This window comes from Lonchura striata, chromosome 5 (assembly GCF_050655825.1).
Source record: "Lonchura striata isolate lonStrDom1 chromosome 5, ASM5065582v1, whole genome shotgun sequence".
In the NCBI taxonomy this organism is placed as follows: domain Eukaryota; kingdom Metazoa; phylum Chordata; class Aves; order Passeriformes; family Estrildidae; genus Lonchura; species Lonchura striata.
The window spans coordinates 27,525,035-27,541,629 of record NC_140707.1 but is presented as its reverse complement, the minus strand read 5'-3'; the positions used below and the strand labels follow the sequence as shown (position 1 = coordinate 27,541,629).

Genomic DNA, 16,595 nt, shown 5'->3' with positions numbered 1-16,595 from the left:
TGTGATGCTACAGCGTAGTTGGCTTTTGCTGGAGGATTACACACCCCACAGCAGAATAGAGGTTGCCATTTGCATCTCTGTCTGACAGTTAATTTGGGTATCCAGGCTGATGGCTGTTCCAGGCCTGACTCACCATGCTCTGCCTGCACGCCTGGCAGCTCATCCCAGCCAGGGGAACCGGCGGATGTCGACACTGGGCTGAGAGGTCCTTACCTGAATGAGCCCCGTCTCATGTTTATTACTGAAAGGAGAATTGTGGAGTCGTGTTTACCAGCCAAACCCAAACCAGTTCACCCCAGCTAGGACTCGGTGCGCTGCTGTCTGCAAACTGGCTTGGTGGCACTGATGCAAGGGAGGGATCCCTGAGCCCGGCGTGGCAGTGGGGGCAGAGGCTCGGCTGAGCACTGAGACTTGCATAAGCATGGCAGGGTTTGCTCACGCACTGCCTGGCTCCCCGCCACCTTTCCCTGCCAGCGTGGAGGGTAAATGTGCACCGGCACCCGGGCCCTCGCCTGTCACACACGTCCCGGCTGGCACGGAGCGGCACATCCCTGCGGAGGGATGGGGACCCGCTCCTGGCTGATTTTAGGAGCCGCTCTCATTTCACAACTGCTTCCTGCTCAAGCCAGCGCTTGCCCGGTGCTGGGGCTTGTGGCGGGGGTCCCGGAGAAGCGGGGATGGATGGATGGATGGATGGATGGATGGATGGATGGATGGATGGATGGATGGATGGATGGATGGATGGATGGACCTGCGCTCCTTGCTAGGGGCAGGGCTCCCGCAGCGCCCGGCTCGCCCCGAGCGGTGCGCTGCCGGCGGCGTGCAGCGGGGAGAGGGAGCCCTCTGCCTGCCTCCCGCAGCCTGGCAGCTCCAGCTTCGCTCGGACACGCCGCTCCCGGCCTCCAGACCTCCTCCAGGCTGCTGGCGCTGCCCTCAGGGTCCCCCCTGCAGCCACTTCATCGCCCGGCCCGAAGCATCTCCTCTCCGGACGAGGATGACCCTCACCAGCTCGGCGGCCTTGCCCCAGGCTCACCCCGAACGCCTTTCAGCTGCCAGGGACACAAAATCAGCGCAGGTGCTTTAGGCACAATGTCGCCTAACAGGGAACAATCGCTCCCCCCGAGCTAAACAAAAAAAACAAAAAGCAATCCTCATCAAGCTGTCAGGCTCAGCTTCCCGAAGGAATACAATTAAATCTTTAAATGGCAACGTGACCGTCAGCTCTTCCCCATCTCAAAAGATGCTTCTCAAGCTGCGTTCGGCTGTTCCTCTCTTCCACCCCCTCCTCACAGTTTTCCTTCCCGCCGCGGAGAGCAACAGAGGCTGCGGCTTCGCAGCCAAAAAAAAGTGCGATTTGGAGAGAGCGGCGCGACGTTGTGAGTGGCAGAAGTGAAAAGGCAGAGAAGCAGCTCCTGAAAGCCTGCCTTCTGCCGCGGCGGGTGTCAGCCTTGGCAAAATCTGAACTTCCAGAATTTTCTTGCAAAATTAAAAAAAAAAAAAAAAAAAAAAAAAAAAAAAAAAGCAAAGCAATTAGAGGACCTGTCGGATTTGGCTGCTGCTTTTCTTTCCCTTGTTCCCTCAAAATCAAGAAAGTTCTTTCATTCACTTAACAGCACAGTTGGTGCAATCTGGGATGTACTTGCCTGACAATATATAGGGATGTAGTTTTGCTGCCTCAATTTAGGTCTCCCTGACACTGACAAGATGAGAAATGAATGCTGAACACCTTGATGCTGCTTCATTTGGAAGATCCATGCATGAATAATTTTTTTTCCTCCCCCAAAAGATTGGAAATCTATGGGTCCCCCTTATTTCCCCTACTTTGGAGATGCTTTCCTTCTGCTGTGGGTTTGGAGGGACTCCATTAAAGGGGAGACACTAAGAGCACTAAGGGAGAGCACAGGAGTTTTGCTGCCTCACAGCCCAGAGCTGCAGGTGGAGCCCAGGTGAGGGCTGTACAGGAGCTGAGTATGATGCTACCCTGCCATCCTCCTTGCTACCCTGTTCTTGTCCATGGTGGGTGTAGGTGGATCTCCAACCTGCTGCAGCTATTTCACCTCCTACAACGTGGGTAACAAACAATAAATATGATGGCTACTAACAATTACCCTCCCTCCATCCTTGATGGGTTATAGATGCAAAAAATGCTGCTGAGTCAGTTCAATATTCCCCCTGGTTCATTAAACCAGCATCCCTTTTCCTGCAGATAATATGGTCCGTCAGGGGAAGGGATGATGATAACTCATTTGTCACACTTGTTAAATGTAGAAAAGGCTGGCTTTGGGTCACTTCCAGTTTTGTGTCAGCTCTGCTTTTATCTGAACAGCCTCATGCCTGCATGCCAAGCAGGGAGGCTCTCTCCTATGTAGCACAGGAGATGGGGACAGTGGCATTGTCCCTGCAAGATTTCCTAGAGCTGGGGGTAGTCTTTGAGTGCAAAAGCACTCGCAGTGTGGCTGACACGAGTCCCAGCTCATAGAAAGGAATGCAGTCATTATTGCAAGAGATGCCATTGGTCCCACAGGGATCTAAACCCACAGCTTGGAACCCCTGGCACTACATATAGGGTGACCCTGAGTTATCCCCCGAGCCCACCCAGCTGCACTTTCTTTGAGCTGAAAAGCCTGGGAGGTGTGATGGGGGAGGATACCGTGGCCTCAGACACAGCCAATGTGAGCTTGGTGCAGGTACAGCGGGAGGGAAAAGGGGATACAGCTTCATCTCTGTGCCTCTCCTAACCTTGGAGGATCCTGGGATGGCTGGCCTGGGTCTTGCCTAAGGTAGCACTGTCCCAGTGAGATATAATTTGTCAGTTCAGGGAGGCTGCAATGTGAGTCATTTTGGCTGTACCCTCTTTGGGGGCATTGCCACTGTGACAGGCCACCTCCTTCCTCAGCCTGGGACGAGGACTGGCTATAGTCCCTACAGGTTAGGATGGAAACACTGACGGCCATGACCCCTCAGGTCTTGCTTTAGGGAGCAGGAAGTAACCAAGAGAGACTGGGAAGATTATTGACCTCTGAATGAGTGATCATAGAGCTGTTCATGGCTGAGATACTTTCAGGGCATCATACACTGCACTGCCAGCTGAAACTTATCTGCCAAACCAACCTCTGATCTGGTCTGGTGTGAAAATGCTCTCCAGTGAATGGGGGGCAGGGAGGACTGCAGGTCTTTCTGCCCATAGCTCCCCCCATAAATGAAGCCTGGGACAGGATAAAGGTGTGGAGACCTGGGCAGGAAGGAGGTGACATCTCATTATGCTTTCAGGGAAGCATCTCCATGATCTGTCCCCACATCTCACTATGGCACATCCTCACCCAGCACAGACCAGAGACAGCCTGCTGATTAAACCATGCACTCAGCAGATGATGAAGTGTCCCATGACAGCCTGTCTGCATTCCCCATCTCTTGCTTCACCTCTGCTTTCAGGGTGGGTGCAAAGGTGGATCCTGATGCCTTCTCCCAGCTCCGTGGCTGGTCTGCAGTGATTGGTGCCTCTTGGCATGAGGTCATCTTACAGCTGGAAAAAGATGAGACAGCTGTGGCATATGAGATGAAGGGTCAGAGGGGCTGATAGACTGTATTTTAGCCCCAGTTTTGTCATTCATTTATGGGTGTTTTCAAGTCTGGGTGTGCTGAGTTGCAGCATGACAGGCAGCTGCAGGCAGCTATGGGGCAGGGCTCTGAGCTCCTGCCTGTTTCAGTGGTAAACGCACGTCGTCTCTGAAATCTGGCTCTTCATAATGACCCTGGGAAGTGCTGCAGTGGCAGCAGGTTCAGAGTGTGGCAATTTATTTCCCTTTTCAACATCGGTCCTAGCAGGGGAGGGGGCCTGCCCGCTTGGCTGCCTTTGCCTGCTTGCCATAGATCGTCCATCAAGGAGTCACCAAGGTCTCTGCTCTTAAATCTGGGTCTGCGCTCTCCTTCACGGCTGCGTGTGGCCCCGACCTGCAGCAGCATCCCTCACTCCTGCTTTAAATCTCTCCCAAGCAGCTGCTGGTGACATTAGCATTTTCTCTTGCCGGCCCATGGAGACCAGGAGACCAGCCCTGCTAAAGAAGGAATTAACCCGGCAGCATCACATATCAGAGGTATCTTTTTATTGACTGTTTACAGAAATACAGTAGCACTCCAATTAGGTGGCTTAGGTGAGTTCTCCAGAAGGTGCCTTCCTTCTCAGCACTGCTGGGAGATCCCAAGGAGAAACCTGCCCTTTAACACTTTGAGGTTTCTCTGGAGGCTTTGGGGCTCCCCAGCATAAACTTCCTAACACCTTCAGCTCTCCAGGGGTGGGAGTTGGTTGAACCAGTAGATGAAATTCAAAAGAAAAAGGAAAAGAAAAGGAAAAGAAACCCCCACAAGCTGGAGGTGGTGGGGCGGTCTGAACACACCTGATATGTTGTAAGCCAGCCCTGCCATGATCCCCATCCATCACTGTATGTGTCTCCAGCTCCACAGGACCCCACTGCTTCCTAGAGCTCAGCTGTTTGCCACTAAGTGTGCGTAGCTCTGGGCTTTGCACGCTCTTTTCACACAGCTTGTTGGCCATAAAACAAATATTTCTTGGTTCTATTTTTCTTCCTGTACATGTGTAAGAGTGAGACCCTTTCCTTCAGCTGTTCACATACCATTTCAGGGCAAGAAAGGTATGCTCAGCTGGGCTGATAAACTAATTTAACATTTATTTATGTATTTAATTGACTTTTTTTTTTTTGGCAATCAAGGTGTAGTGGTTGGCTTGTTTTGTGTGTCCTTGCTACAAGAAACTGCAGACACTTCTGGCATAGAGGCATTTTGGCGGCAGCAGCTGCTGTTGGCCTCACTCAGTAGTCAGTGAGAGGATATCGCAGGAAGATGAAGATCAGGATGATACAGAAGGTGGCAAGGGCTGAGCTGGTGATGTTAAAAAGCCGGGCTGTCTTGGCATCTTCAACTGCTCCATTTAAGTCATTGAGCAGTTTCTTATCCCGAACCTGAGACAAAAACATAATTAAATAAAGTAATTGCAATATGTATGAAAGACATAACTTGTTTCAAGCAACAGCCACAAACCTCAGTGCACCTGTATGTTGTTACCTGTATAGGTGCACTGTGAGGGCTGGGCTGGGCCTCTTTGTATTTGAGCCCTTGGGGTGCTGTAAAACACCCTGAGATGAGGTTTGCACCCTGTGTCTGCTATGGGTTGAGCTTGTGAAGCCAAGTACTTTAATACCTGTGGGTTAGAAATTCTTGGAAGCAGAGAAGACCTGAAAGAGTGACTCGTTGCTGTTACCAACCAGGCAAACCAGAGCCCCACGGTCCCCAGAGTGGGGCAGTGTCATCTGGAGCCTGGGGGTGCAAAAAGGAGCTGAGATGCCATTGTACACCCCAGGCACATAGGCACTAGTGCACACTTCCCACTGTGTCACAGCGCCCTGGCCCTGCAGCGCCAGGCGGGGCTCACCCAGGGAGAAGGGAGAAGGCTGGCTGCAGTTCTGGTGTGCATCCCTGTGCCTCCGTCTGCACCGAGGGGCCAAGCAGGTGGAACCTGGCACAGCATCCTACTGCAGCTCCAGGGCTGTGCACGAGCCTCCAGCATATTAAGTAGTGCTGGGTTAATGAGTTCCCTTCCTTTTGCAGGTCTTATGCGGATTGTGTAGCATCTCTGCCACAGGCAGTTTTCCATTCTGACAGCACCGTCTGCTCCCTTCATTATCCCGCGGCCTGGGACTTTATGGGCTTTCCTTGGGACAGCGCTGCAGTGGGTGATGATTGTGCATGTCCATGTCACTGGGCTGTCCCCACCTCTTCAGGCTGCCAGGCAGTGCACGGCACTGTCACAGCAATGCCACCAGTGGGCATTACCGATGTACTAGTGACAGCATCACCAGGCAGCAGATGGCACTGCAAGGCAGCAGATGACGCTGCCAGGCAGCAATGGCATTACCAGGCAGTGGATGGCACTGCCAGGCGGCAGAAGGCATAGCCAGGCAGCACATGGCACTGTCAGGAAATGATGGCATAGCCAGGCAGCACATGGCACTGTCAGGAAATGATGGCATTGCAAGGCAGCAGATGGCACAGCCAGGCAATGATGCTACGAGCAGGCACTACAAGGCAGTGGATGGCACAGCCAGGCAGTGACAGCACAGCCAGGCAGGCAGCGATGGCACAGCCAGGCAGCTGATTGCACTGTCCACCAGCAGCAGCTCTGCAGTTAGATCCCAGCAGAGATGGGGTCAGACTCCACTGCTTCCTAGCAGGGACATGTCCCTGTCCCCAGGCTGCCCCTTCAGCCAGCACTCAGAAGACTCAGGCAGCTGGAGCCACAAGGATGAACAAAAGGACCTGGACAATAGGATCTGGATAAAAGGACCAGGACCCTTGACCCCTCATCCATCTCCCGTATCCAAGCGGGGTGCCCAGGGTGTAGCAGGGCCTGCCCTGCCTGCTCTTGGGTGGGGGCTGTGGGGAGAGGAGCTGTGAGCCCCTTGCCTGCCCTGCTGCTAGCAGTGACAGCCCCTCCAGGCATTGCTGGCTGGACACCAGATGTGGGTGGCAAGCTGCAAAAGCCAGCACCAGAGTCAGACCGAGGAATATTAAAAGGCTTTTATCGATTTGGAGCTTTCCAAAAAGACACTGCAACAGATTCAGACCACATCTTACAGAGTTTTCTCTCTTCCTCCTGCAGTGCTTACCCATAAGGCTGTCCTGAAAGCTGGACACAGGGAAGGGTTGCTGCATCCCTTGTTCTCACTGAGTTCTGCTGGTTCATTGGTCCTCCAAAACTGCATTTCAGACCCTCAAGCAACATTCCTCCTCTCCACCACAGCAATGGGGACCTCTCTGCACAAGCAACCCCTGATCTTCTGAACTGTGGGTAGGGAAGCTGCTGTTGGCATAAGACCCACAGGATCTGGCGCTGGCAGGCACAAGGCAAGAATGAGCCTATTTTTAATTCATACTTGTATTAAATCAAACTGTGCCATGTCCTCAGCCTCTGATGTGCCCTGCTCGTTGGAGCCTGGAGCTGGAGTCATCTACTCATTGCCCTGCTGTGGAGGGCTCAGCTCAGCATCCTTCTGGGATCAAGAAGAGGGGACAGTCACAAACTTCATGTGTCTTTGGGGCACATTTGGCTGGAGCTCTCAGCAGAGGAGATGATCTCTGGGAAGGCATCAAGCCGGCAGCCTGGGAGCCCACATGCCTTTCTGTGTCAGCTGCATGTCCGAGATGACTCACATTTGAAATTATTCAGTAAGTTTAACATCCTCCCCAAAACCCCTGGGCTCAGCAGCACCAGACAGTTGGCACCTCCTTACACACTGGTGAGAAGCCCCAGCGGTGCTGGATTCAGGCCAGAAATCCCGATTGCTGCTCCCAGCAGACTCTTTGAAGCTCTCACACACTTTCCTCTTCCCAGCGGTGGGGCTGCCTCAGGCAAAACCGACACGGAGCAAATGCCTTTTGCCCTTCCTGCACTGTAACCCGGTGTTCTCTGCCGCAGGCAAGCTGGCGTTTGCTGTCAGTGTTTGCCAGGCAGACACAGGTTTCTCCAGCACACCAGCATGGCCAGCTCTGCAACCCGCCCGCAGCCAAGCCGCTTTACCTTTGTGAGGCCAGTTCCTCTTGGCCCCAGGAGCTGTCTCCTACTCCTCACCTCCTGTTCCTCCTCTCCCTGGCGTGCCCTACAACCCTGATTTCCATGCTCAGCCTTCTCCAGTGCTCCCAGCAGCATCTCCCACCCGGCACCAGCTCACACTCGTGGCTGGTGCTTTAGCCCTTTCCCATGACACACTTCAGCAGCACCTCTCCTTGACTTGCCCATGGCTCTCCCTTTGGCTCCTGTCATGCTGCTGCTGCTGTGTCGAGGGGTGCGTGGGGCTGCCTTCTTCCCAATGACACCATTTCCCCACAGTTCCATTTTTTAATCCTTCTCTCTCTTCCCTTTCCTGTTGTTTCGGTCCAAACGATGGCCACCTTTGACTCCTACCAAAGGGCACGCAGCTGCCTCCTCTCCTTGCACCTCCAGCTGGTCCCACCCACACACTCCTGCTAATGCCTGTGGCTTCAGTGGTCACCCTCATGAAAATCATTCCTGATTGCCCATAATCATTTACACTGAAATGGAGCCTCTAAGCACCAGACAAGTGCAAGGGTCCCCGTGGCATAAAAGCACAATGAAAATGAGTTTCTCCTTACACACCACTCACAGCTCCAGCCTCCCACATCTCTCCAGGGCAGCCTCCTGCATGGCTTTGCACCCCCAGATGCTTCCAGATGTCTCCCTTTAATGTCCTGCTGTGGCAACTGAGCCAGGCTCTGGAGGAGCTCTCCTGGAGAGCAGATAAGTGTTTCAGCTCCTTCCCTGCTTTGTCCTTAAGGAGATGCTGGTGTCTGGTATAGATCAGCTTCAGCTTTTCCTATTTTCATGCTCCTGTGGCCATCATCATCATAATGTGCTGGCAGCTGGTGCACAAGCTTCTGGGAGCCCTGGAAGCTGATTCTTTCCATAGCCAGAGAGATGAAGCACAGGGAGGGACAGGTCCTCAAGGTCACATGGTTGAATCCCCACCTTAGACCCAGGTGTGGTGTTTTCTTAGCCACAGGCTCTTCTCGTCATCCCTTTGCCCTTCTCACCTTGCCTAAAACTAGATGAGGATTTTTGGCCCTGCTTTGCACTGAGATGACCAGAGTGTGAGGATAATTACATCTGCTGACTGGGGTTTCCCTGGGCACCTCCAAGCACTGTGTGGCATCTTTGGAGATCCTCCCCAGACAAGGCAGAGTTCACCTCTGATCCAGGCTGGCAACTTACACAATTTTTTTTTTCTTCCATCCCTATCCTTACATTAAACACCGCCAGCTTTTGTGCTCTAACATGCAAACCTTTCTTCTCTCCTTTCCCACCACCAAAAGGTGGTGTGGCCTATCCATCCATCCATCCATCCATCCATCCATCCATCCATCCATCCATCCATCCATCCATCCATCATCCATCCCTACTTGCCTGTCACCTCCCTGCTGCTCACCTTCTCTTCCAGTATCTCCATCTCACTGTCCTCCCCCACCTCCAGTGTGTCAATGCCCAAGAGTTCTTTCTCTCCTCCCTCTCATCACGGTCCTCTGCCCTTTGTTTCCCTGGGGTTTGATGTTCTGCTTCTTCTCCAAGTGCTCCCCTTGGCTCCCACTGCCCCAGTCCTCCCCCAGCAGTCGCCTCCCCTCTCTCTGCCCTGAGGCTCAGCCTCTCTTGTTTTTGGGAGCAGCAAACTTGCTGCTGTAGTCAAAAGTGCTGCCTCAGCTTGCAGAAGGAGACAAATGGTTTGTTGATAACGAGTCTAATGAGGCTGTTTTTAAGGCAGCCTGGAAGTCCACAGCTGGTTGTCAGTAAACCCATTTCTATGCAGAGCTCCCTGCACAGAAGGAGCTCTGGAGGCGATCCTGGGATTTATTTGCTCTGTGAATTGCTCAAGAGCTCTCCAGCCCACGTGCCTCCACCACACCGGCACCGGCATCACGGGACTGTCACCCCTGCATTTCACCCACGTCCATGAACCACTGCTCCTTCCCAAAAGCAGGATGAGAGCCTGCCTGAGAGGCTGGGTTTGGCCTGCCTGAGAGGCTGGGTTAATAAATAGCTGTGGATTGGTGCTGGTCTGCTTCCACTCGAAACAAGGAAGATCAACAAGTGCCTAGAGAGGAGGGCAAACAGTCGTGCCCACAGCTGTGTGCTAAGGGCTGGGCAGAGAGTGGGCAAGAGAGCTTGGCATATTTCTATGACCTCAAGGGGCAAGAAAACTCTGCAAGCAATGCTGTGGGCTGCTGGTGAGGCTTAAAAAGCCAGCAAGACTCCTTGGCATCTTCATCTCTATAGAGCCACAGCGAGGCATCCATACTGCAGCTCATCTCAGATCCCAGCTCCTCTGATCTACTGCCTCATGGCACAATGGGTACAGAGGACTTGGCTCACCCTGACAGTCTCCAGAGACGAAGCTCTGAACAACTGAAGTGAGATCTCCTGCCACCAGGCACTGATGCATCATTCATTACCACTTGGAGCTGGGAGAGGCGAAGGGAGCGAGCTGCTGAATATCAGACCACAGCATTTGCTTCTGATCAAAACCAACTGAATCCAAAGTGCTGCTGTTGGAGGGATACTTTTATCTGTTCTGGGCTGGAGTTAGGGCTATTTAGGGTTTTTCTAACTTTCCTGGTCCTGCTGTTGATCTCTCCTCCCCCAGCATCCAGCACACATGATTAGATGCAAGTGCCTTCCTTGCACTCTGGGAGGCTGACCTTGAGAAGCCTGACATGCTAGAAATGACCCCTGGAGGGATCCATGAGTTGTGTGACCCCATTGTAGCCCAGCAAGCTATGTTTGCTGAGGATCTGGCCTGCTATGGGGGTAAATAAAGATGATGTGTGCTACCACACTCCGTTCAGGCTGTAACATCTGTCACACACAGAACCTGCCTCGTATGTCACAGTTTCTGCCCTCACCTGCCTTCATGTGTTTCTTTCTTCACAAATTCTTTGGTGCTGGGGGGGGGGGGGGGTTGGACATTTTTTAGTAAATGGTTAACACCACAAAATAACACTTCCCTGCAGAAAGAAATCTAGAAGTCTGCAGCAAGCATGCAAAAGGCCAGGCAGACATGCCCATTTTCCCATATGTGGCTGAAACCAATAAAATAGGACATGAGGAAGGAGACAGATTCACAGTAATATTCAAGTGTACCAAGGATATATCTGTCTTCCAGTGTGGGCATTATGCTGCTGAAACCAGAGGAAATGCTAGGGTGTGCTAAGATATATACTGAAACATCTCATGGACTCGGGTCATGAAGGAGATACTGCTTTATTAACAGTATAAATCTGTCAGAAGCAGGTGACCTTATGACAGGGAATTGAAAATGCTATTTCTGATAATGAAAATGATAATTCCTGAAGTTGCTAGGTGTTTTAGTTATTTAGAGGAAGTGTGAAAGCTGTAACCCAGGAACCACTTAATGGTAGTGCACTGATGGCCCTTGAGGGCTCTGCTGTCAGGGGTCCCAGAAGGGGCTCAGGGAGAGGAAGGTGCAGCTTCATTCTTCTTCCTACTGCCCCTTAGTCAGTCCTTTCAGAGCACAGACATCCTAGAAAGGTCAGACTTAAGTTCTTACTGCTCAAATGTCCTTACATTTAATTGCAGAGGAACAAGAGAAGTCTGTTTAAAGGGATATCTGTCCCCAGGGCATTTCTTGCTCCTGTTTTCTCTGAATTTCTGGGAAAAACATTATTGACGGTAAAAGAGAAGAAAACGTGTTTCTGGAAAAATAACCACAACACCCAGGCTGGCTAGGGTGTTGTGAAGATCCCTGCAGTAGCTGTGGGTAAGGAACACAGCTGCTATTCTGAACATCCCAGTCTTCCCCAGGACAGACCTGCTACTGCCCCAGCATCTGCACTGCCTCTCACCACCCACCCCAACAGCAGCTCATGAGAGCACTCGGCATCCCTTCAGCCACTTGCTAGTTCTATCCTTTGCCTCTGAGGGACATTTTGTTTCTATTTTCCCCCTGCCACAGAGTCACAGCCACAGGGGAGCTCCAAAACCAGAGCAGAGTTATTTCTACCCGCTCAGCGTTACCTCTGTTTGGGTACCGCGGTTACATCCCATCAGCTTCTCAGCCCGAAAGCCAAGGCTGGTTTTTGACAGCCATCTTCTGTTCTCCTTTCTCTGATTTGGAGCAAATTTTCCCATTTGCCTTCCCTCACCACTGCATCTCTTTTTCATGTTTGAATTTGTGTTCTCTAGGTTTTTGCAGACAGATGCTGAGCCCACACCTCTGTCCTGGTGCAAGGCCCTGGGTTACTTCTGGGCTTTGCCCTTCCTTACATCCCATGTCAAGGATAATGAAGGGTCCAGTCTCTAAAAACTCTGTGGGTGGCACACAGTACTCTATCTTGTCACCAGGGGATGGGTCAGCCCTGTTCTCAGGCTGTCCTGCCCTCCCTGCTGCAGCAGCAGGGAACCACAGGTACCCAGATACCCACGGTAGCCTCTTCAACAGGAAAGATGTCAATTGTTAAAGGCAAATACAGACAAGGAAAGGAAGCCAGTTTTTTCTTCCCGTGCTGGATCAAGGTGTGAGGGGTGTTAAGGGACCCACTCATATTAGCCCGCTGCTGACTGGATTTGCCCTTTGCTTGTGGTGATGCTTCGCCCCAGGATTATTTAAGTGCCTCAGCAAGGCAGCAGCAGAGCCTCCTGCACAGGCAATGGATGAAGGCTCACCTCCCATCTTGGGGAATGAGAAACTGAGGCAGGCATCAGCAGGCCAGTGCTCGGTAAGTTCAAGACACAGGGCCTCAGACTTGTCCCTGAGCCTTTCTGATGGAGACCTTGACAGTGTTGGGAGCAGCCTCCTTGCAGTGCTGGGTGCTCACAGTCCAGCTCACAGGAGCTGTATGAGGTTAATTGATCTGCTTCTGTGATGAAGCCTGTCTGCACCCTGGCCTTCCTCTAAATGCTGCCTGCCAAAACAAATCAGCCAGCTCCTCTCCGGGCCACCCAGCCGCCCCGGGCTCTCTGCACATCCATTCAGTTAGTTTTGCATCTGGCAGGCAGGGAAGGGGAGGGCAGCCCAGGCCCCTCTCTCCTGGCAGCTGCCAAGGTGCTGCCTGTTTGCCAGGCACCATCCCTGCCGGGCTGCTCTCCCCTGCAGCTATCAGGAATAATAACCTGGTCCCATTCCCATCATGGGCTGTGCTCCATGCCATCACCCTCTCCAGCAACACAGCTCTCTATCCCCACAGCCCACTGTTAGAAGCCCCCTGCACTCTCTTCCACCTTCTCACCATTCCCATGATGCTGGCAGGTCTCCAGGCCTTGTTTTGGGATTTACAGGGCTTGGGCTGGGGGAAGCTGGCCACGAGCTCTGGTGTTTTAATTATGGAGAGGGCAAGAAAGAAACAGGCAGGATTGCCCTGCACTTGGTAAGCTTCTTACCCTCTGCAACTTGCCAGCTGATGGCTGATCCTGGCTGGCTGCCTCTTACTGTTCCTGCCTGACCATCCAATGCTGCTGGGTCCTATCCTGATGATCTCTAACAGCCAGGATCCCAAATAAGCGACCTAGTGCCAGCATGCCTGCAGGTGCAGCATGAGCCAAAGCAGCCCTGTGTTGCCTGCCTGTCACCCTGCAGCCGCGGTACAGGGGAGCCTCTGAGGGTACTTGGAGCAAGTGAAAGCACCTCTTCCCCACCTGAATAACATCCCAGGCTCCTCAGCTCTTCCCATCCACATCCCCATTGTCTGCAGCCTCTCATTTGGGTGGCAAAGATGTGTTTCACATCAGGCACAACCCCCAAACACTTCCCCCCGCCTGGTCACCCCCTACCCCGAGCCCCACGCTCGGTACTCACTTTCAATGAATAGGCCAAGGCGATGAAGCCGAGGCAGCAGAAGTTGAGGTATACAAAGTTGAAGATGGACCAGAGATAGTAGTCGTTCACCTCGGTGGTGTCAGGGTAGATTTCGATGACAGTGGTGGGGTTGGTCATCGTCTTCTTCTCCACCGAGTGCTTGCACGGGACCGCTGGCCGCAGGCTGTCCCCTTTGCAGCTCTTGCTCTCCATGAGATAAACGGCAGAAGAAGGAGACAGGACGGGCGAAGCTTGCCGGAGAGCTGGGGGCTTGGCGATGCAGGCGAAGCAGCCCTGCGGGGGTCCCTGCGGGGGTCTCGGGGTCCAGGCCACCCCCTCAAAGGGGCATGGCGGGCCCAAGGGGGGGTCCTGTGTCCTCTCCGTGGTGGCTGCCGCGGCGTCACCGCGCTCTGCCCTGGCGAAGCGAAAAGCCCCCCCGTCAGAAATGGGGGTGAGGGGATGGAAAGGCCGGGGGCAGAGTGAAAAGAGAAAGGTGGGGGAAGGAGCAGAGAAGGGGAGACGTGGGGGGAAGGCAGGAGAGACAGAGAGGGACCGGGAGACCGAGGAGAGAGCAGGGAGAGGAGTGAGGGAGTGGGCAGAGGAGAGAGGGAGGAGAGTAGGGCAGGCAGGAGGGAGGAGGGAGCACCGCTACACCCGGGGACCACGACGCCGCCGCCTCGGCGCGGAGCTGCCGCCGGCCGCGGCCCCGCGGCGGGGGCAGCGGCGCGGGCAGGGCGGGCAGCATCCCTCCCCTCGGCCACGGCCTCCCCCGCCGCTGCCCGCTGGCCTGCGTGACCCGCCTGCCGGCCACCGCCGGGGAAATTATCTTTTTCTAAAGAAAGGAGACAAATAAAAGCAGAAAGGAACACTTGGGAGGCGCCGGGGGGCTGCGAGGGAGTTGTCAGCCGGCCGCGCTGCAGCCCCCGCAGCCCTCCCCGCCCGCCTGTCTGTCGGTCTGTCGGGGCCTTCTCCTTTCTGTCCCATGCCGGGATGGGAGCCCGCGGCTCGGCTGCGGGCGGAGCGGGTCCCCGGTGCGGCAGAGCAGCCCGCCCCTCCACCCTGCCTCCCTCCCTCCTTCCTTAGGGGGGTGGGTATTTTTTTTTTGGGGGGGGGGATTTTTTTTTCCCTGAGTCCTAGCCTTTACGGTGATTCAATTTCCCGGTTCCTTCCACCTGCCAGCAGGTTTCTCATACCCCACTCCCTCCACCTTTTTTTTTTTTTTTTTTAAAGGATATCGTGTCTGAGGAGGTGGAGGAAGAGGAGGAGGGGAAGAGGGGATGAAGACAGAGGATGGGGAAGGGGATATTAGATGAAGTTCCCCTCCACCCTAGCTTTGCAAATAGGAGAGACTAGTCCACCTCTGGCTGCCCGTCCGTCCGTCCATCGGTCTCCTCCGAAGGCATCAGGAGGAGCGAGGGATACTCACAAGGAGGGATGCGGGGAGTCGCTGCATATCCGGCTCAGCACTGCCTCCGGCTCGGCTTCCTCGGCGCTGGAGTTGAAGGAGGAGGGGAGGGCGGGGAGGGGGGCACCCATGGACTAGGGATGGGCAGGGACAGAGTTAGGGGATGGGAAGGTCAACCTGCAGCCCCCTTTCTCCCCCCGAACATGCTTCACGCAGGAGAGTTCCTCCGTGTCTCAGCCCTTCTCCTCGTGTCCCCCCCACTGGGACGTCACCTCCTGCTTGGAGCATCCTGGTAGCGCCCCGCTGGAGAAGGGCATCTCCCGGGCCCCGACCGAGCGGCTTCCCCGAGCCGCACAAGGGGATGCTCGGCCCTGCTCTCCCCAGTGTCACCCACAGAGACATTTGCGGCGGGGACTGGCTGCAGCCTTGTTTGCGGGTTCACAGCTACGGACCTGGGTGAAAAACTAAAATAAGTGTGGCAGGAGTGCGTGGGGACAACCGGAATTAACAAGGGGAGGTGGCGGTGATGCAATGCTGTGGGGGAAAACGGGCTCTGCTCGTGAGGGGATGAATGGAAAGGGGATAAATCCTGCGTGTGAGGTAATAGATCCTGCTGGCATGGAGCAAATCCCAGCGCAGGCAGGGGTGGGAGCACTCCGGCAGCAGGATGCACAGCGTGTGGCTGCTCTAGGGGAGGGGTGTGGAGGTGTCCTGGTCAAGCCCGGGAGGATTTGGCTGTGCCCAGGCTTATCACAGGATCAGGGACGTGCTTGCTACCTCCCATTGCTAGCACTCAGGAAGCTGCACGGAATCCCAGCTCTAGGGTGCTGCGGTAGAGTCCCCCCAGGGACATGATGGTGGAGAGCAGCTGGTGCCGTGCAGGGACAGCTTGCAGGTCATTCAGGAGGATGCACAGGGAGGGTGAGGACACAAGGACATGCCATGTCACCCCACAGTGACATAGCCTGGCGCAGGTGGCCTTGTTGCAGCAGGCAGTTCAGCTGTGGTGCTAGGGAAGGGTAGCAGACCAATCCCCAGGATACTGGAAACGGGGTGGGTAGAACAAAAGTTCCTGTGAGCAGAAACTGCAAGGGAAGGGAAATCCTCTGGAAAAGCCTTAAGCCTACCCACAAAGTGCTGAGCTAAGAAATAAGGATGGTAATTCACTCAGCTCTTCACAGGCAGGTCTGGCTCCAGTGTAGGGGCACCCACCCTGTGTTCATCCCTGTGGGTTGATCTGATGTGGGGGCACTTCTTGCACATCCACAGGTCTCTGAGACTGGAGGAGGTCCAGTTTCCATGAGACCAATTTAATCCTTCTGAAGCCTGCATTGGTTAAAAAAAGGACAAATTGCCCTCTGGTTCAGGATTTATCTCTGCTGGAGTGGTGTTGGGTCCTGCCAAAGTAAAGAAGGTTTTATTAGTGCTACAGCTGCCTGTGATGAGATCCAGATCTCTCTCCAAAGAAGCTGCTAAGAAACAGAGGCAGTGCTAGGGTGAGAGTGAGGCTCCTGTGGGATTAAGAGGTTTGCAGGAGAGGCAGAGCCATGGCCAGCTGTCGTCAGCTTTTCTAGAGGGCTTGGAAAAACTCAGCTGTGCAGAGTATCCTCCCTGCAGGCTCAGGAGGAACAATGAAACCCCATGGATGCAGACTGGAGCTACTGATGAGCCTGCTGTTCGTTTGTCTGGGGAAAGCTGGGTGGGTAAGGCTGCTCCTCTTCTTAATGTCAGGCAGGGATGGAGGGTGAGCAGAGAAAAAGGTCAGAGGAGGTTCGGAGCAGGCAAGAGGAGGCAGCAGG

The 16,595-nt window shown here is 54.1% G+C and overlaps 1 protein-coding gene across 2 annotated transcripts; it reads right to left on the bottom strand.

The window, feature by feature from the left end:
• Positions 1-4,088: 4,088 nt before the first annotated feature.
• Positions 4,089-15,063, bottom strand: IFITM10 (interferon induced transmembrane protein 10). 2 transcript variants are annotated; one of them, XM_021526719.4, is made up of 3 exons: positions 14,818-15,063; positions 13,392-13,806; positions 4,089-4,976 (listed from the first exon to the last, which is right to left on the bottom strand). In XM_021526719.4, exons 1-3 carry the CDS (start codon positions 14,925-14,927, stop codon positions 4,827-4,829), a joined length of 675 nt encoding a protein of 224 aa, XP_021382394.1. In that variant the 5' UTR covers positions 14,928-15,063; the 3' UTR covers positions 4,089-4,826. The 2 variants fall into 2 exon arrangements, with proteins under 2 accessions (XP_021382394.1, XP_021382395.1); XM_021526720.4 differs by having other exon boundaries at positions 14,750-14,859.
• Positions 15,064-16,595: the final 1,532 nt, after the last annotated feature.